The 19789-nt window shown below is 36.1% G+C and overlaps 2 protein-coding genes and 1 long non-coding RNA gene across 5 annotated transcripts; 1 reads left to right on the top strand and 2 right to left on the bottom strand.

The window, feature by feature from the left end:
• Positions 1 to 319: 319 nt before the first annotated feature.
• Positions 320 to 1478, top strand: LOC122012559. Of its 3 annotated transcripts, none has more exons than XR_006120266.1 (3): positions 320 to 377; positions 442 to 943; positions 1030 to 1478. It is a non-coding gene; the product is annotated as an uncharacterized LOC122012559 (long non-coding RNA). The 3 variants fall into 3 exon arrangements; XR_006120268.1 differs by having other exon boundaries at positions 1081 to 1478; XR_006120267.1 differs by having other exon boundaries at positions 442 to 584; positions 689 to 1478.
• A 1081-nt stretch (positions 1479 to 2559) lies between these two features.
• LOC122010027 (probable protein S-acyltransferase 7) lies at positions 2560 to 9171 on the bottom strand. The gene is made up of 5 exons (XM_042566379.1): positions 8810 to 9171; positions 7710 to 7892; positions 3813 to 4109; positions 3393 to 3626; positions 2560 to 3313 (listed from the first exon to the last, which is right to left on the bottom strand). The coding sequence occupies exons 1-5, from the start codon at positions 8915 to 8917 to the stop codon at positions 2789 to 2791; spliced, it is 1347 nt and encodes a 448-aa protein (XP_042422313.1). The 5' UTR covers positions 8918 to 9171; the 3' UTR covers positions 2560 to 2788.
• Positions 9172 to 12265: 3094 nt separating this feature from the next.
• On the bottom strand, positions 12266 to 17976 carry LOC122010028 (ubiquitin-conjugating enzyme E2 27-like). Its single transcript, XM_042566380.1, has 5 exons — positions 17611 to 17976; positions 15993 to 16041; positions 14976 to 15135; positions 14790 to 14879; positions 12266 to 12600 (listed from the first exon to the last, which is right to left on the bottom strand). Exons 1-5 carry the CDS (start codon positions 17792 to 17794, stop codon positions 12496 to 12498), a joined length of 588 nt encoding a protein of 195 aa, XP_042422314.1. The 5' UTR covers positions 17795 to 17976; the 3' UTR covers positions 12266 to 12495.
• Between the last annotated feature and the right edge of the window lie 1813 nt (positions 17977 to 19789).

Here is a 19789-nt window from a genome sequence, read left to right on the forward strand (position 1 = left end):
ATGTGCCACGTATTGCTGCCTAAACTTTTTGTGGCATCAACTATACCTTATCTTTCTAATTGATTTGGTCTAATATTATTTTGCCGTTAGTGCCACTTCATTTTAATTACCGATCTATGTTCTGTCGGCAGTGACTTTGAAGTTGATTTTGGATCAATGAGAATGCAAATATAGCAGGTTCTGTATTGTAATAAGTTGACAAGGAGGCTGCAACTTAACCTGTTACTTGCACAAGTTGTATCCGTGGATGCGACAAATAGAATACTCTTTATTCCTATGTTGGATAAATTGTTTACTATTATCTGTCGATTCAATGTTCAGCTGCAGCCGGACAAGGTTAAGAGGCAGATATCCATTTGCGATGGAAAGCTTAAAGTGTAAGTTTATCGTATGTCTACTTTATACCCTTTTCTTCATACTTATTTTTCTTTGTTAATATAGACAATTTGAAGCGGTGGAGGCTAGGTTTCTGCGTGCATCATTTAGTTCATTCGTGGACCTTTTGATTCTTACTACACAACTCATCGAAGAGTATGGCCACACTCCAATCTAATGTCATTTTGTTAGAAAAAGAGGATCATTTGGTAAGTATTCTATGTGAGTCTTCATGTCTGTATTGTAATTCTTCATAACAATAGGATTCTAAGATTTCCTGTGGCTTAATGTTTACTTTGAATAATGTCTTTAGTCATCACATCATGAGTCACAGCACAATTTTCTGTTAGTGGCAATGCGACTACATGTCGGTGACACTCATTATCTTCGCCCAAATCCTCTCCTTTGTTACCTTTGTCATCGGGGAGATGTAGTGCCTCAGAATTTGGGGTTGGATGCATTTTTGGCAAGAGGCTTGGATTGTACTGTTGGCTTCTTTGTGCCCCCACTTTGATCACTCTTTTGTCGCGGATCCTTATCATGTTGCGACTCTAAATCCAAGCTTCGGGTAGGTTCCAAATCCTCAACCACATGTGTAAACCCCAAGGAAAGAACCTTTTTCGTATACTCATGGTTTTAACAATGCCTCTGTAGTCAATATCGGTATAGATGTTATTGGCATAACAAAACTACTCTCACCGGTAGGATTGTCCGCTTCCATAGCATCTGGGGGTTTTGAAGCTCAAGTTGCTGCCTCTTCATTTTCGGTTTTGTGCAATCCGCTTCCATAGCATCTGGGGGTTTTGAAGCTCAAGTCGCTGCCTCTTCATTTTCGTTTTCGCGTGTGGCTACCTCACTCGACTTACCACTCCGAAGAACTGAATGACAGTGGGAATCTATTCAGAGGTACAAGATGTTAGTGAAACATAACGAAAGATGGTGATCGATTAATAGATGTTAATAGAATTTTACGCGATTCATATCTAGTAAGTCTCTTCTATGTCAATCTTCCTTTTGACAAATGAAGTGTTTTGTTTAATTTACCTCAACAAGAACGATAACGACATACTGAAAGGACAAAACACAGTCAGTTCTCTCTAATATGTTCATTGTATCGTATTGTCTCTAATTCATTGAAGAGTGAACAATTTTATTGAAATTACGACAAAACTTTATTGAGATCGTTCCTTTTACTAATTCATAATTTAAAAAAAAACAACAAATCATTCTAGTCAGTTTTGTAACTCAAGAGATGTTATAAGAATAATTGCAATTTATATTTGAGGTTTTCAAACTAACAAAAGCTTATAATTTTAATGTAATTATGAACTTTTTGCTCATTGACAAAAAAAAAAAAAACTTTTAAAGTGAACAACCTTAAAAACAAAAAAACCATTAATTTTGCGAGTTTTAAACAAAGGTCTTTCTAGCTCCAACAGTGATAAGTCGATAGTTTAAGTATGATTAGGATGATCGATATCTCAAATTTTCTAAATCAAAAAAGTTTAATGAAAGCACAAGATTATGTAGCTCCTTCATACTCCATGTTATAAAAAGTTCTTCCATACTTTGAACCCCATGGTGAGACAATCCTCAAGTTCAACACAAAGCCGTGCGAACTTGCCCCTCGACGACTCTATCATGAACTGCTCGACTTTGATCATATCTTTGAAACTGTCTTCGACCTTTGTCGTCGAGGAGCTCTAGAATTCAGACTCATATCCACATCCTTGGACACATGGATCCATGACTACCCGCGGCCCTCAATTCGGCACACTATCTCAATCTTTCACACTTGAAAGCTTGTCTTGAGAAAGTTATAGTTAACTCCTCTACTAAAGATCTTGAAAACAATTGAAAATCTCCCTTTGCTCACATGCTTTGGACTTGATCACTAGGTAGATGGACTACTGAAACAACATTCTCTTCCTCAACTTCTTAGACTTCATCATCACCATCACCACAAACCAACCCCAATACGAGACTCAACAAGGCGACAATTGATGCGAATAAAGCCCTTCACTGATCAAGGGCATTCAGATGACGGACATATGTGCGCCAAATTTCACACAAACCGACTAACTTGCTAGTCCCATTTTAACACCACTCGACATTCAAACACTACCCACATGAATTCACTCACCACAAATTCTAATAAGTTATCACTATATCAGACACATAGCATTTAAGACTGTTAATGAACTTCTGAAATCACAAATATACATTCGCCAAGTGAGTCTAGTCCCCAGCCAATGTTCTGAAATTGTTGAATTATGTCGATAATGCTATTGAAGTAAAAGTTTAGGAAAGGATGGAAAAAGATACCTCACAAGCTAATAATATAACAAAACACCACCTTTTGATCCCCAAATTTTCCATCTACAAGTTACCTGCCTTCATGTGTCGCCGAGTTTCATGCACCTGAACTGCTGCTACCAATGCCATTACCTGTCCTACTCATTTCCCTCGCAGCAGATGCCACAGCTTGGAAGTCGGGTGCTGTCTCCCAGCTTCCACCTCTTCCCCAACTTGATCGCCTATGGTGCTGTGTAGGTTGCACTTCCATGCCTCCCGTGTAAGCCTCCCTGCTTAAATCAGGGGAAGGTTCACTGAGCTCACCATCCTTGTCATCCATCATGTTTCTGCTGCTTAGACCCTCTTCGTTCTCACCGACTTGCGTGACTGCCCTTAGTTCATCCCACGTCACTGGCTTCCGGCCCATCTCAATGTCACCAACAGCTTTTCCCACATTTGGGCTCATGAAGCCTCCAATCGAGGAGCGTGGTTGAAGTCCTTGTTCATGTGACACTCTTGCACGGAAGTTGTTTTTTGATGGAGGTATGCTTGTACAAAAAATCTCCTTAAAATTCTCCATGATGCCTCTGTTATATGGGTTAGCTCTCCGGTCGTAACGGTATCTGAAGTTCTCATAAGTTGTCTAAAAAGGACAGAAAATTGAGAGTAACATGGGAAGGATACTTGAACAGTTTTTAATAGAAAACAGCCACAAACATTACCTGATTGGTGCTCATCAGATATAAATGAAAGACGGACAGACCTCCAACAAACCAAACCGATATAAAAGTGTAAATTATGAGGACAATGGAAGCTGGAGTCTTGGCCATTGCTCTCCAAATAGTTATGTGCTCGGCATTTCTGATTTTTAGTATGCACACCCAGGATAATCCAAACACATAGAGGCACAACAAAGTTGTTGAGAAGACAAACATATAGAAGAACCTATAGTTTCTCTGCATCAAGAATAAATATTAGTAATGATCATTGAGACAATTTCCATTATTACTAATTCTAGTCAACAAATCTAGAGATTGTATCTACTACAAGATCTTGTTAGTAAGTAGGCAGCTTTTTGCAAATTGACTTGAACTGATTGACGCATTAAATTTCAATCAAGGATGAGAGATTTTGCAGCTCACCAGTCCAATGCATTGACCAACCCATGGGCAATGATGATCAAAGCGTTCCACACAGTTGTTACAGATTGAGCAGTGAGAGCAGCGAGGAGGTCGGTATAGCATGCAAGTATCGCAGTATTTCACCTTTACAGTCATACCATTAACAGTTACATCCATCATTCTTGGTAATCGAAATTGTGGAGTTTGGACACCTCCAACTTCACCACCACCCTCAATGATTTCTGGCTCTGGAGGATGTGCACTGCGAGGTACTATTCCAGGGTCTCTACCGGAGGCAAGAAGTAATAGAGTTAAATCCTGAAATGTTAAACCTCAGTCACACTTTAAAACCCCAGAAGTCCAATAAGCATTCTTTTTAAGTTTCCAGCCTGGTGGTAAGTAGTATATAGGGAACCAAAAAATACCATGCAACAACAATATTATCAAATATCTTTTTCCATTTTTTTTAAATTCCATCTTTGAAAATTTCTTATATTTTTGTATAAATTACACCATCCAGTTTTTCTAAAGCTAGAAATAAATTCTTAAAATCTATATCCTACAATATTGGCTGAGGTTGATTAATTAAGCATTCTTGACATAAAACTCAAACTTGAAAACTTTTTGAAGTCACAGCTAATTGTCCTACACCAAGTATATGGTTATACGATAAACAAGCATGAGATACAACGAAGAATAATTACTGATCCTTTAATATGTGCATCCTGAGTGTTAAAATACCAATTTCAGGAATTTCCTTGCATATCCACGGCATATACTGTGGTAGATGGTGGGCCATGCTAGTTATAATTGTTTTCTGTGTTTCAACTGACCTATAACCATACATCCAAGAAATAATTCTAACTGCAGACAGTATTGATCAGATCATTACTAGAAAGTAGAGACTACGTTTCCATGATAATATATAGGCAGAGGCTACTAGATGGAGTGCCAGTTATCAACTTTAGCATGTTGACTTTTAATATAGCAGTGTAGATCTCCCTGGGACTAGCAATCCAAGCTTCATAAGAATACCTTATGACAACAACTTTCTGCAGCTACTATCTAGCAAAGTACATGCAATCTTTCTCATTAATTTCCCGTGATGGAAAAAAATAATAGTTATAGGTAATTCAATAACTTGTCTTCTCTAATTGTAGCACATCTTCCTGTACACACCCCTCTTTGGCCACTAAAACGTGCCCATTCACCTCACTTCATCAATTTGATGCTGTTTAGACATGTCTTAACCATCTTAAGCATCCATGTGAATGCCCGAATCAAAAACCGTAAGCATGTTGCATGTTAACAATCCAATGGTTAATCCCAAACAACATTCGTTACATGATTATTTTAGTAAAAGTTGAAACATGACACAGAAAGGTACAACTTTTGTTGGCTTGCCAGGATATCCAAATCAAACTCCATCCATTAGAAATTCAGACAAACTAATCTCATTTTTATATAAACTGTGGTTATTAGTTGACATTTTTTCTCGCAAAGTTCTATAATTCTTCTGCTAGATTTTTAGATAATACATGAGGACATATCAGCCTAAATTAAACTATAACACACTGGTATCAAGGGTAGATTATTTGTGATGGTTCATAGTGTTTCCATTCATGATTGTTGATAGGATTTTGCCAGACCTTGGTGTTTTTCCTAGAGTACATTACATTAGTATTCCGTTGGTTTTACTTGGAAAATAAGTTTTATAGCTTGGTAGTGATCATCTCATAAAAACATCATTCCTAAAGTGAAACATTTACAACTCTTACCTTGCTGCTGCTTCTTTCATTTTTCTCTTCCTGTTCTCTATTCTTCTCAACTTTTTATGAATTCATATTAACCTATGAGTGGCACATGTACACTGTACACATCATTAAGAAAATATCTTTTAACAGTGGACATTAACGTAGGGAATAGTGCAGATGTCTTGGATGATTATCTAGGGGAATGTTATCTAGAATAAATCCAGAATTATCTAGACTTTCTAATTATTATTAAAAATAACCTGGTCAGAGAACTAAAAATAAAAAAACCTATGAGATAAAAAAAAATTGATATATCTATGCTAGATTTGTAGAGGCGCATCATAAGGAACCAAAACAAGTGACATGAGACAAGGATACTGATGCTAGCCATTATTTAGTAAATTCAAATCCTCAAATTACTACGTATAAAAAAAGGACTAGTGATTTCAATTCTTCCTGATCACTTTAGTGTGCTCAACAGTAGTAGGAACCAATGGAACAGATGACATGATAAATAATATTAAGACCTAATTCATACAAAGAGATAATAGCAACAAATTGAGCCCCCTTTCAAGGAATCATCCAACTTCCATCCTATTTAGAAAGAACATAAAATGGGCATCCCTAGCCCAAGTTTTCTCTACTAACCCTAGTTAGTTCATGATTCTCTTTAACTCATCTTCACCATTCCATCAAACATGTATCACTGCTTCTCTACCAAAACCTTTTCCTCTCAACTCCTACGCCATCCTACCTCCATTTCTCCAAGTCCAGCTCAACTTAGCAGTTCGTCATCCTTCCCCTACCACAAATCTAGGGCTACAGAGAAATTGCTATAGATGTCCAAGTTCAGGATGTGAGGCACTACATCAAAGCATATCGTATTCAACTCCATCAACATTGTAAGTTCAATGGAATGCTTAAATAAAAATTCATCAAATCAAATGTAACTATAACATTAATTTTGTATCATAACTACAAATTAGGAGATAGCCACATAGGCACAGCAATTAAGTGTAATTTAGTACAGGAACGTGTGAGGGAAAGAAATAATTAAACTAGATGTCTCATGCCATTATCTTGAGGACTAAAGTGTAAAATGAAATCTTTGCTAGTCAAGAGACTAAATAGTAAAATTGATTAGCTTTTAATAAATCATCCATGTGCTTATCTAGCACATCAGATTTTAAAATTAATCTTGTGCATTGGATTGTCTGTGGAAAGTATCTTAATGTTTCATATAGAATGAAAATAAAATAGACCATAGATTTTTTAGATTGGACATTGTTTGCATTGACTTATTTATGGCAGTTAACCAAACTGAACAGACACCACATTAGATTGGAAAATTATTCTCATGCATTAGATTGTCTATTGAAAGCATCTTAATTTTTCATATAGAAAAAAAAGGGGCAGCCCGGTGCACGAAGCTCCCGCTATGCGGGATCCCGGGGAAGGATCCATTGTACGCAGCCTTACCCTGCTTTTTGCAAGAGGTTGTTTCCAGGATTCGAACCCGTGACCTTTTGGTCACAAAGCAACAACTTTACTATTGCGCAAGACTCCCCTTCTAAATAGAAGTAAATAGATTAGTTTTTTTTTTAGATTGGACATTGACTTATTTATAGGGATTAATCCTATTCCAAATAAAATATTTAATTTTTTATGATCCCTAAACAAGATGATTCCTATCATATGAGATGGGCATTCAATATAACAAATAAAGACCAAGGCAAATTTAACACACACACACATATATACACATACATATATATATGCATGATGATACTATTGAACCATTTCAGGGTTGCTTGTTATTATCACATACAGCAACCAGAAGAAAGGAAGCTGACCAGAAAGATAAGAAATTATTTCTCATCTGTTTTGAATAATAAACATCCGGAAGCTTATATCTCAGATATGGACTTCACATCGATAATGAAATGAGTGTCTGTTGGTTCATAAAACAATGATCAACTGCCTATCTTATCAAAGTTAATGTACAACAAATAGAGCAACATCTTTGCAGCAGCCAAAACTTAAGAAAATTTCAAAGTATCTCATGAAAACAGAAAATAAGACTAGATACCTGTTTTCTGAAAAACAGCAACGAGATATGACATTCAGATGAGTCTTGATAAATATAGGGATAAGAAATACTTACATATATAGTGAAGACGATAGCTACCGCCATTACAGGTATACCCAGAGAATTAGAAAAATCATCCATTAATTTTCCAGCAACAAATGCACAGAAGATTGAAATAGGAGCAACAATCAGGAAAATGGTGAGAAACAATGATCTCACATCAGGGCCAAATATAAACCTCCCTTGAAGAAAAAATATCTGCAGATGCATAGGGGATCCAAAAAATGATGTTTCAGGAAGATTAACAAAATGAGCCAAACTCAATCATAATAAAGGATGAATGAAGAGAATTATTCAATTTATCCAACCAGAATAATTACAGTATGAGGATGGTTATATATGATGAAGTTAATGTAAACTGGTTCCTACTAGCTTCTACGCTTTGCCAAGTTCCTTGGTAGGTACAGTAATGTTAAAGCAGTTAGCATTATATCTACAGGTCCCAGCAGCCATGTATGCACACGGGTAATACATCATATACACAGTGTATTTTCCACTAGAGCCATAACATCCAAAGTCATATGTAAATCTATAAGAAGTTTCTTAGTACTCTTAACTTCATATGCGAGTATATATGGATTCCTATATCTTATGAATAATAAAAAAAAACAAAAAAAGAAAAAACATCCTCCTCAGGATCATCATGCAGTAATTTTCTAATTGTGAGTTCGTGCACATATCAGTAATTGTATAGACATCATCTCCTTCCCCTTCAATGTACTGTCACAACATAGTTAAAAATGGTTCAATAATAAGGCAGAATACGGACTAAATGATTGAAATAAAACATGACAGCAAAACCGTAATTTGATCGAGTAAAAAACAAATCCAGTTGCATATCAACTTATTCATATAAAGTTCTACTCCTTCATCGTAGTTTGCATTCGATTCTACGTGGCAAGTAAAAAAGAGGGCATTTGAAAGTGCGAGCAATGGTCAAAACAGCTTCCAGTTAACACACGAAATAAAAAGCTAAAACCTCATATTTTCAATCCGCCGCGAGGACAAAAAAACGAGAAAACCCTAATTTGGCGCAAACATCAAAATATCAAGGTTGAACTGATTTAGCTGGACATAAGCGTTAAGGAAGTCGGAATAAACAGATCACGACTTACGTTGCTTCCCTTCCAAGCCTGGTACACCCTCGGCGCATCGGCCTCCGCCTCCGCCTCCATGCTCGAGGCAGCTAGACCCGTGCCTCGCGGAGGTGGGGCAGCGTACATTTACTCTGAGCCGGCGTCTCTAAGCCAGCTCGCAGCCCGGTGGGACCTCGAACAGGCACGAACCGATGAAGGCGGATGACAAAGATGGGACCTTTCCTAGTTTCCGATTTGCTCGCCGCAACGACACCTGCTGGACAACAGACCTCCTAGATTCCGGATGTCCCTCGAGGCCTAGACCGGTGGATTCAACGCCTCGCCCGCCGCCTCTCCTGATTTGGCTTTTACCGGTGCGCCGAGAGAGAGAGAGAGAGAGGGCTTCATCCTCCATTTTTCTACCCATTTATTTCCCACTTCGTTGGTTTCAGATCACCTGTCAATGGGGAACCATCATACACGTGTAGTCGCACCAATTCGCTTCTCGATGACGTCAACACCGTGCGGGCTTTGTGAAGTGATATGGTGTTTCCTGTCCGAAAGAGCACAGGAAATAATGTAATTTTGTGTTTCCATAAGCGCCACATGGTGAGTAACCGCGCGGATTGCATACTGCCGTTCGACGGCAAGAAACTTTGGATCGAAAACGACTGCTATCATTTATGTTGTATTTATTTTGTGGCACTGCATTTATTCTAACTATTTTTTTTACTGTTATCATTTTATATGTATACTTTCATAAATGATAAAAATACAATATACAAAAAATAAAATAAAAAATAACCCTTATCTACTCACAAACATGCATTTCCTTACGAGCTGCAGCAGCTCATTATCGTGTGCGATGCTCAAATATCGACATCTCTCGTGTAGGGATATAGATGTTTTTTTTTCTTGGATGGATCTAGTGATTAGCGTATGAGATATTATTATCATGAGATTTAGGGTTCGAATTTCAATAAAATCAAGATAAATATCTTCTTTATGTGCTAATCACTATTCCAAAAATTAATAGTCATCCGTAATTTATCTTCACCGTGTTAACCCTGAGACAAATTGACAGAAATACTCGGGGCGAACGTATTCACCTTTTACCATTATAAATATTTATTTTTTATAATTTAAATATTTATTTATATGAATGAATTAATTTTAAATATGATCAATTCGGTCGCATCAAAGTAAATCCAGAAGTACTATTGAGACTTATTCATAATATGAAATTCAAAATTTTAAATGTCTAATTAACACTTGCAGTCTAATACCAAGAACCAGAAGGAATATAACTATGTCCTGAGTGGGAGAGAGGAAAGACAATGACTGACTTATGGGAAAACATAATTTAAAATTTTACTTAGATTAATGTAGAAACTTATTTTTTTTATGAAAAAGATCAATTGAATTTAGATTTTAAATTTCACAAATCAAGTCAACTGCTATAATGTAAATAGTATCTTTGAATCACTGAATAGGGCAATAATAACTACGTAGCTTGATTAATAAATCAACCTAATTTGATTGTCTAATATTGATGGACTAATAATATAATCAACAATAAGTACGCAAGTTAACTGGATACCTAATGTTAATTAAAAAATAAAAAAATAATAATAACTAAGCAACTTGATTGATAAATTAAACTGATTCGAATATCAACTAATAATATCCTCAAGCAACAGATAAAAAAAATCAATTAATTGTTCGATCGATTCTAACAAAATTTAATTTAATCAATTTTAATTTATTTAATTCAATTTTAAACCGATTACTTTACTGACACGACTTTCTTTGACTCATACGTTTAAAAATTTAGATCTAAAATAAATATATAGATCATGAAAGAGTGAGTTTGACGACACAGAAAGATTAGCAATTTATTCACTAAAATCTCCAATTTCACTTTTTTTCTTAACAAATAATCACTTGCTTCACACACATTCACTGGGTTAATTTATGGGTAATTTTGCGTGCACTCCCCATTGATAAACAAAATTTTACATGTAGTCCCTAGTGGTGAAATACTTTGTTTCCACTCCCTAGTCAAATATGTTTACCTAATTGCCCATGATATTTTTGGGTATAAAAATCCAAAAATCAGTATCATTTCTCTTAAATTCAGTACATTAAAATTAGAATTCAGTATATTTTCTATCAAATTGAGTACGATTTTTTTTTTCACTTCAATTAGATGAAAATTATACTAGATTTTCTTTAAATAACTCAATTGGATGAAAAATTTACTAGATTTTCTTTAAATGGTAAATGATGTTGAATTTTTGAGTAATTATATTAAGCATGAAAAATATCGTACTCAATTTAATAGAAAATATACTCAATTCTAATTTAATGTGCTGAATTTAATAGAAATTATACTCATTTTTAAAATATTTGTACCGAAAAATATGAGAGTTAATTTTGATAGAAAATATACTCAATTTTAGTATAAAGTACTGAATTTTAGTTATAAAGTACTGAATTTAATCATAATGATATTCGTTTTTAAACTTTTTATACCTAAAACATCTGAGGGCAATTTGGTCATGATATTTACATGAGGGGAGTTGAAGCAAAGGAAACTTTGCATGTAGGGAGTGGAAACAAACTTTTTTAGATAGGGGGACTGCATGCAAAATTAAGAATGGAATTAGGGATTTTTCTCCACTTTACCGTTAATTTTATCCAACTAATTCAATAACTTAAAAATACCCCTTTGAAAGTTTTAAAATTCAAGTCGATTGAGAGGAAACCCACAAGATTTAACTGGACCAAATTCAATCGCAGTCTGGGCTTGAACCGAACCAAATTGTCGACTAATTCCTCTCAAATAGGTTAGTCCAGACCAATTCTCTAAAAAGTTTTTAGTTGCATCCTAAACAACGAAGGCAAAAAAAAAATACTAATAGTTTCCAGGAAACTGATTGATTTGAATTTAAAAAATGCTGGAACCGCCGAATTAATGGCATCCCAGGTCCATGAAGGAGGTCCATATGAAGTACAAGTGTTAAGTACATGACGGAACAAACACAAACTATGCATTCCCTGAGACTCGAACCCCACCACTATAGGTCACTATGGCTCCGTTTGGTTTGTGGGATAGGATTAATGGTGTAGGTAGGATAGAGATTAATGGTGTGATAAATAATCCCTTGGGAGAGCCAATGATTATTTATCACACTATTAATCCCTATACTATTAATCATATCCCACCAACCAAACACTCTCTATCACACCAATAATCCCTAACACCATTAATCCTATCCCACAAAACAAACGGAGCATATAGGTAAACTATAATGCACTTACCATCAACCGGAGGGCTTGATTTGAATTTTAAAGATTGAACCAAAGTGAAATTGTGCATTCAATTTCATAATAATCATCAAATATTCAGATTAATCAGAATTATAATAACTATATGAACTTGCATAAACCAAATTAAAGAGATCACATACTTGTAATGAACTAAACAAAAGGTTATCTCAACTTCAAAATGCTTGATTAGTCAGAAACTTTAAACCAACAATATCACTAGCCCATAAAAGAGGCAAACCTATGAAATTGAAACAAGCTTTCGACAATTTGATCATTTTCGTATAGAGTTTATACGGACAATCTAAGATGAATAGAGTTGTCTATGGTTTACCCATTTGGATGCATGCTTTACAGAAAGTAAGATAGATGAGGTCCGATCGGAGCAAAGCCTTTCAAGAGCAAAGCTTTTCGAGAGCCAGGTTCTCATCGCCATTGACACTCTTCAGCGTGCTCCTCACCAGGTTCTCTGGGAAACCCATTTCCACTAGCTTCTGAACCTGAACCCAACAAATGATGCTATATTCAGATTCTAGTCACTTGTGTTCATATAAATTGAAGCAACCATAATGATCTGGAAGAGTTTAATGCCTTTGCTGCGTTTGAAAGAAATTGATAATAATTTGAATGAGGATAGTCATTCCAAGATTCAGTTGACTTCAAAAGATACAAATGAAAAAGGTCGATATTATTCATCCCCTTTCAGTCCATCACTTACGTTTAGGTCTCAAAGCTTGGTTTACTTGGGGCAAGATAGGAAGGGGAGAAGAAGAGATCACAAACTTGCACATTGATTACAAATCAACAATTTGCTTTTATGCATTTCTGGTCGATTTCCTCTCCTCCACCTCCTCCACTTTAGTTATGCAGCCAAGTAAACTAAGCCCTAAAGTAAATTTGAGATTGGACGCCCATTACTTTAGACATTTCTAGCAACATGAAATGTGTTGTGACATAACCTCAGCTAACAAGCATCTGGAGATATATAATTGTATTTTCTCAAGTATAAGCAACAGGCTGGACAAGGTCCTTGTCCAGACATCTATTCCCACACCACAGCTAATCGTGCTAGAAACTTTTATAGAAAACTTAGATCTCTCCACTATCATTATGTGTTGATTGGGCAGAGATGAGGCTACTTAATTAAAAAAAAAAAAAAAACTTTTAGGCATGCAATGATTTGCTCATGGAGCAAACAGTCAGCCAGAAATCAAATCATCTATGAAGTAAACAAATATCACTTCCTATGCGCTTCTACTCCCAGTCAGATGGAAATCAACTATGAAGGAAACAAATGTCACTTTCTATGCCGTCTACACAACTGCTTTTACCACCTTCAGCACCAGAGAGAGATGCAACAAGCCTAAAGGACTGCTAGATCTTCACACCTTCTATGATCTAGTTTTCTCATGCCTACCATGGTTTAGTTTTTCATTCCATTTCTATTCTCTCTCTCCCCTTGCTCGTACACACTTCATTATCTGCCCAATTTGGCTAAGAGGAGTCCAGTGCGATGGCTGTTCCTTCTGTTGTCAAAAGTTTCCAGATTTTTGGATATCTTGTACATCTAGTCGCTAAAGCTTGCCTTACCATGAGTACATAAAACCTGACACAACTCAATCTAACCTAAAAGTTCAGTTTTTTATTTGGACCTAGTCTAGTCTTGGATTTTGCTTAAAAATCACTAAAAATACAGTTTAGCTATTTCTCTAAAAGGAAGTCAATGTCCTAATTTTTTTGAAAGAAAAATCCAACCTTGCTCAAATTGATGAGATCAAATCATAATTCATTTTTAACAACCCCATCATCAAACAACTTATGGAAAATTTTCAAAAATATATTGAAATAAAGAAGCAGAAGATGAAAACTGTAGAAATGAAGATGTTAAGGTGGATTTGTGGACATACAAGGATGAACAGAAAAAAAAATGAGAGCATTAGAGAGAAAGTAGAAATTGTATCTATTGAGGGAAAACTCCAAGATACACATTTAAGATGGTACGAAAATACTCTAGTTAAGCGATGTGAAACTATGAGAAATATGCAAATCAAACAAAGAAGAACAAATAAGACTTGGATAATAACAATAAAATAAAATAAAATTTATTTAAGTATAAATGAAGAAATAGTATAGGATAGAATTCGATAGCATAGAAGGATTCATATAGCTGACCCCACCTAGTGGGATAAGGCTTGGTTGTTGTTGTTGTTGAAATAAAGAAAATTGGTAAATATATGAAAAACAAGTCCCATCCAAACAAACCTATCTAGATTGGAATTTTTTAGTTGGTTCAAGTTGTTTCCTCTAAACCATAACATTGGAATCAACCCATCTCAATCACAAAGCATCAGCCTATCCATAAGTACATGTATATGTAACACTCAAACTAAGTATTCTTTTGTAGTGGTAATTAGCAGCTACAACCTGGGTAGACCTCCAGCTTAATGATATTCTTTCCCTATTCAAACTATTTTTGGCCACTCAGCAAATTCAATTAACAAAACCATAAAGGTTAAGTTCATTAGACTAAATTAGACCCCTACTTATTTTATATAATAACATCAAATTCATGCGGCCAACATCAGCTAGTAGCGGACAGGCTGGACAGGCTGGACATGCGATTTGATTCATTCTAGGAAAAAGGAATTTAACTGAAATAAATACAAAAGTTGATTATTATAATCCATACCTTTTCTTCGATGCCAGAAGATGACCCTTTAGCAAATGCTTCTGTCCAATACCGAGCTGTAGCCAGAAATGTGTTGTACTCTCGCAGATACTGCACCAATTAGACAAAAAAAAAATGCAAAACTGAAGCAATGAAACCAAGTGTTCTCAGGCATTAGCCAAGTTTAAAAAAAATGGTAAGTTAGACCTGCTTGGCGACAACAGCATCTTGGGGGTCATCAGGAGCAGGCGCTGAGAGTAGAGCTTGCAGAGAAAGTAAAGCTGTTTTTAATGTGAGGGCAGGACTCCACTGATCCTTGAGAATGTCCAAGCATATGGCCCCATTTTGACTACTAATGTTTGGGTGCCTTCAACAGAGATATGCAAGCAAACAATGTAGACATAGTTGGCTAGAGTCAGCAAGTGATCCATTGTTCCAAAATTTACAATGGAAAAGCAATAATCACATTTTTTCTGCTACAAGTAATAAATGAAGTTTAATATATCACAAAAACACTGATAGATGAATACAATAGATAGCTTGAACAAATTCTATCCTTTCAGAACTCTAATTATCCATCCAATACAGATCATTCAAGATTATGATTACCACAGAATTAGTAATCACACAGTAAAAATAGTGATACAAAATGAAACACACTAGCTGTAGAAGGAAGATCATAAAAAGAACTCGAGATCAAACATAATCCAATAACAACACTGGTTCATTTTTTAAATGAAATGAGGGAGGAGCAAGCAAGATTCTAGGTGAAACAACCCTTTTCAGCATAAATAATAGTCCAGGTTGGTTACATCCATTGCCAAAGTGGACTAAAACAGCGCACCAGAAATAAGGAAAAAAGAAAATTCAGCATCAGAAGTGCAAAGTTGTATAAAGTGGAGGCATAACACATATTGTGCGGACAAGATCATTGTTTAGCATCAACCAATTATGAATTATCATCCGGCGCCAACATCCATTCCAAGAGGTTACCAATTCAAAAATAATGTGGATGTTTCAATTCCTCAAGCCAGAATGCCAATACCAAATATTCAACAACTTTATTTTCATAAATTGTTTTGTCAAATAAACAGCTAAACACACTAGATAACAAATTAGTAAACCTCAGCTGACTTATAAGTATCATGGATATAATTCACAAAACATCAAGGAAAAGGCATAATAAAGCATAAGGCTAAGTGTTGATGAATGAAATATTCATACCAAACTTTTGTAACGAATTGCATTTTAGGAGGCTCAAAGGGATAGCCACCTGCAACAAATTGAACTCCATCATTAACTCTGAGAAAAATATTTTGCTAAATGAGGAAACAATTATGATGCAAAAAAATTAAGTACCAACAGAACAAGATGTCAATGAATACCAGTATATTAAAATTTTGGGATGGTGTTATGACAAAGTAGAAAATGAGTATCTATAAAGGATCACAAATATGAAAAAAAAAATGACATACATGAATCTTTGATGTATCAAAGGAACAAGAAACATGTCAGAGGTAATGTAATGGCAGAGTAGAAAAGATGTGTCAACATTGATCATAAATCTGAAAAAGATGACACATACGATGGTGAGACAAGTATCCAGATTCCAGCATACAAAATATATGTGGAGATTATGTAGATAGAAGATGTATGAGATAAATTGGAGGGAATGCTAATGATACCAACGAGAAATCCGGTTAGACTGCATATAAACATAAACATCATAAACCATTTGCCATATACTACATGGAGAACAAATATTGACAATCTAAAGCCTTTTCTTTTATTCTATTGCATTCACATGTTAAAATGAGACTCAAAGATGCTATATCGAGGAGGAAAGCTTATTTGAATTATTGAGTGCAAAAGGAGATGGCAGGAATTATGAATGTAAAGAAGTAATGCCAACATAATTGAATGCAAATGATGAAGGGGAGCCTTGGCACAATGATAAAGGTGCTGCCGTGTGACCTCGAGGTCACAGGTTCAAGTTTCGAAAATAACGTCTTAAGCAAGATAAGGTTGTGTATAATAGACTCTTCCTTGAAACCCTACATTGGCAGGAGCTTCGTTCATTGGGCTGCCCTTTAATATAAAATTGGATAGCAAGAAAAGATTGTTGCTGTAGAAACTAAAATCTTTTTGTTCTTAGTGTATTACTAAATCATTTCACTTTCTAGGCTCTTGCAACTATTCCATACTTTTTACTTTTCAAACAAATGATAAAACATGGAAATTCTTTTCGCTAGATGTATATGAAGCCAACATGCAACATATACATTCTTCCCAGAGTTTTAACACTTGAAGATTCAAAATTAAGATGAAGAGTAAAAAGTATTTAAACCAAAACAACTATCTAATACGTGGAAGTTGTCAAGGTCATGGATTTGAATCCCAACTTTATCGCTTTGGAGGAGTTTACTCTTCCTTTTCTCTTGCACTTGCAAAAACCAAATATATGTAGCATTCTTTGGAGGAAGAATTCCACCTTACAAAACTAGGTTTCTTCCACCATTTTCTCCATCTTTTTCTCATTTCATGGGCATCCGTGAAATCACAACTCAACCAGAAAGGCTCCGTTTCACGTTTTTTTCCCTTCCAAATAATCATCTTTTGATCAGTTTCCAATCAGTCTTCTCATTTTGAAAACAAGGAAAGAGAACCGAAAGTACGACAAATAAAAACGACAGAGGAGCGGTGCCAATCCCAATTGTTCCCGTTTTGACATCATACAACCGCTTCAAAACTCAAAAGCATACCTAAAGGCAAGGGTTTTTCACCACGAAAAATGGCAAAAAGGAACATGAAATAAAAGAAAAAGAAACAGGGGCGATCGTACTGGTTAATTGGATATCGATGACGAAGGTGCCGCCCTGGTAGGGAGTGTCGACGGGGCCGGAGATGGTGCCACGGAGGTGCGACAGGTCGGTCCCTCCGTCGGCGAGGGAGATGCTGACGCCGGAAATGGATTCATCGCGGTTGCACTCCACTAACTCCTTCTGAACCCTAGAAACGTCCAACATCTTCCCAAATCCCCTCGAGTCACTCGCCAACAACGAGGCCGGAGAGAAGGAGCAGTCGCAATCCAAATGGGAATCCGATCCCTCGGCTCCTCCGCTTCACCCTTCGAGGACAAGGGCGATCGCTAGGAAAAGGAACCGAATAGCGAGTTGCTCCTGCGGCCGGAAAAGAAGATACGAAAGACGCGAACGAGTCTGCGTTAAGGCTTTATATTTAATTATTTTAAAGGGCTAATAATTTAAATGCACTATTCCTATTTATTATTTTAAAAAAAATGAATAAAAAATTCAATTGCTAAACTACCAATCTGTATTGCAGAGTTCTTGATGAAGTTTCATATTTTAGAGAGCTATGCATAGAAAGAATTGCGGCTTCAAATAGGCAGCTTAAAATCGTTTAGTATTCATACCGTTCAACAATCTAACCAACTCATTTTCTCTGACAAACTAGTTATTCAAAAAAAAACAAAAATGAGAGCAAGCTAGCGTTAACAGATATATATCTGACCAACTTGCTCATCCATGCTTATATTCACAAGAGATCAAGATGAATGTTGTATATCCTCTGTTCCATATATATATACACATGTCACCTGGAAATAAAGAGTCGCCACATTTGGAGGAACTTTAAACCATGCCACACTTATTGTCCTGCGAGGATGGTGACTGCAAAAATAATCACTACACATCAGAGATGTTAAGAACAATAAAAGATTAGAGGACAAGCCAAAAAAAAAAACCTGTAAGAGAACACGATACCCATGCTGATCTCAGATAGGGTACAGAATATCGTAATGTCCAGGCCGATACAGCAAGGTGAAGAGAGGTGCATGCTTATCAATGTCTGTGGGATCGTCAGGGGGTCCAAAGTTAAAACCAATTACCAAAGGGACACCGTTAGTCAAGCTCTGGTCAAGATTCACCAAGCGTAGTGGCACTCCTAAGGCATCAGATAGAGCTCGGATCTCCATGTTTTCAGTTTCTTCCCCCAGTGGTTCGACGGACCTCTGGCAGTACTAGAGGAAAGAAAAGGCAGAACAAGATGTCAATGCACAGAAGACAAACGAGCAGCTGTTACAGATGTTAAATGACAGTGATGTCTATCGGTGTAGTTTTAGTACTGATGGCCTAAGATGTGAAGTAGTTAAATATAGAACTGTAAGAAGCTTTATCAGCCAAAGAGAACCTTTTCCACAGTTGTGTTTGACATCCCAGCGACAAATGGTTCGTAGTGGTCTTTTCTTCTGCACATTTCACAAGCAGCAACCATCCTGAGGAATTTAACGACTGCCCAGAGAATTTTGTTAGAAGAAATGTAACTAATTTAATATCTAAACGAATGAGTTGAATAAATTTGGGGTAAATTGTCTCACGATTATCTGACATTTCTTCACGGCAACTCTGAAGAAGCTCCATATGACTAGAATTGCAAAAGGAATATGTTAGCTGAATTGTTTATCCCTGAAGGAAGATTATTTTGAAAATATCATCTGTCAGTTAAGTTGCAACGGAAACTTACTTCAGCTTCCCCTTCCGAATTTTGTCCACCGTCTTGATGAATACCTGAGTTTTTATTTTCATAGCCGTCAGTAAATATTGCTCCATTGCTGGAAAAACAAGAATTTAAAATCCCAAAGCATCAATCTGGTCTCAGTTCAGCAAGGTTGAGCATATCCCAGAATTGGATGAGCGTTAATTAAACTATGCAGGATGGGACATAAATTGGGAGTTACGATCCCTAGGCTCCTACCCAAGCAAGGTAAAAGAAGTTTCATCTTGAACTTGTACACCTAACCAGTTTAGGCTTAATCAATCTAACCAGTTTAGGCATTTAGATTACATTATTTCTTCCCAAAAGGCAGAATTGTAAGATTATTAGACAGAATCACGTTTTAAGAAAAGAAAAACTGGAATTATCAATTTAACGCCAGAAAACAACTGAGGCAAAATATAATAAGAAAATGAAGAGGATTAGTACATCTTACGTCGCAGGAATTT

Source organism: Zingiber officinale, chromosome 8A, assembly GCF_018446385.1.
Source record: "Zingiber officinale cultivar Zhangliang chromosome 8A, Zo_v1.1, whole genome shotgun sequence".
NCBI lineage: Eukaryota > Viridiplantae > Streptophyta > Magnoliopsida > Zingiberales > Zingiberaceae > Zingiber > Zingiber officinale.

Bases quoted from the DNA above. Each gene is read 5' to 3' on its own strand.
- LOC122010027 (XM_042566379.1), bottom strand. From the start codon at position 8,917: ATGTACGCTGCCCCACCTCCGCGAGGCACGGGTCTAGCTGCCTCGAGC. The intron at 7,893-8,809 runs GTAAGTCGTGAT...ATGCATCTGCAG, and splicing joins AGGCTTGGAAGGGAAGCAAC to ATATTTTTTCTTCAAGGGAG. The intron at 3,627-3,812 runs GTGAGCTGCAAA...TTCTTGATGCAG, and splicing joins TTGGTCAATGCATTGGACTG to AGAAACTATAGGTTCTTCTA.
- LOC122010028 (XM_042566380.1), bottom strand. From the start codon at position 17,794: ATGTTGGACGTTTCTAGGGTTCAGAAGGAGTTAGTGGAGTGCAACCGC. The intron at 15,136-15,992 runs GTATGAATATTT...TCTCTGTTGAAG, and splicing joins CAATTCGTTACAAAAGTTTG to GCACCCAAACATTAGTAGTC. The intron at 12,601-14,789 runs GTATGGATTATA...TGTTGGGTTCAG, and splicing joins CTTCTGGCATCGAAGAAAAG to GTTCAGAAGCTAGTGGAAAT.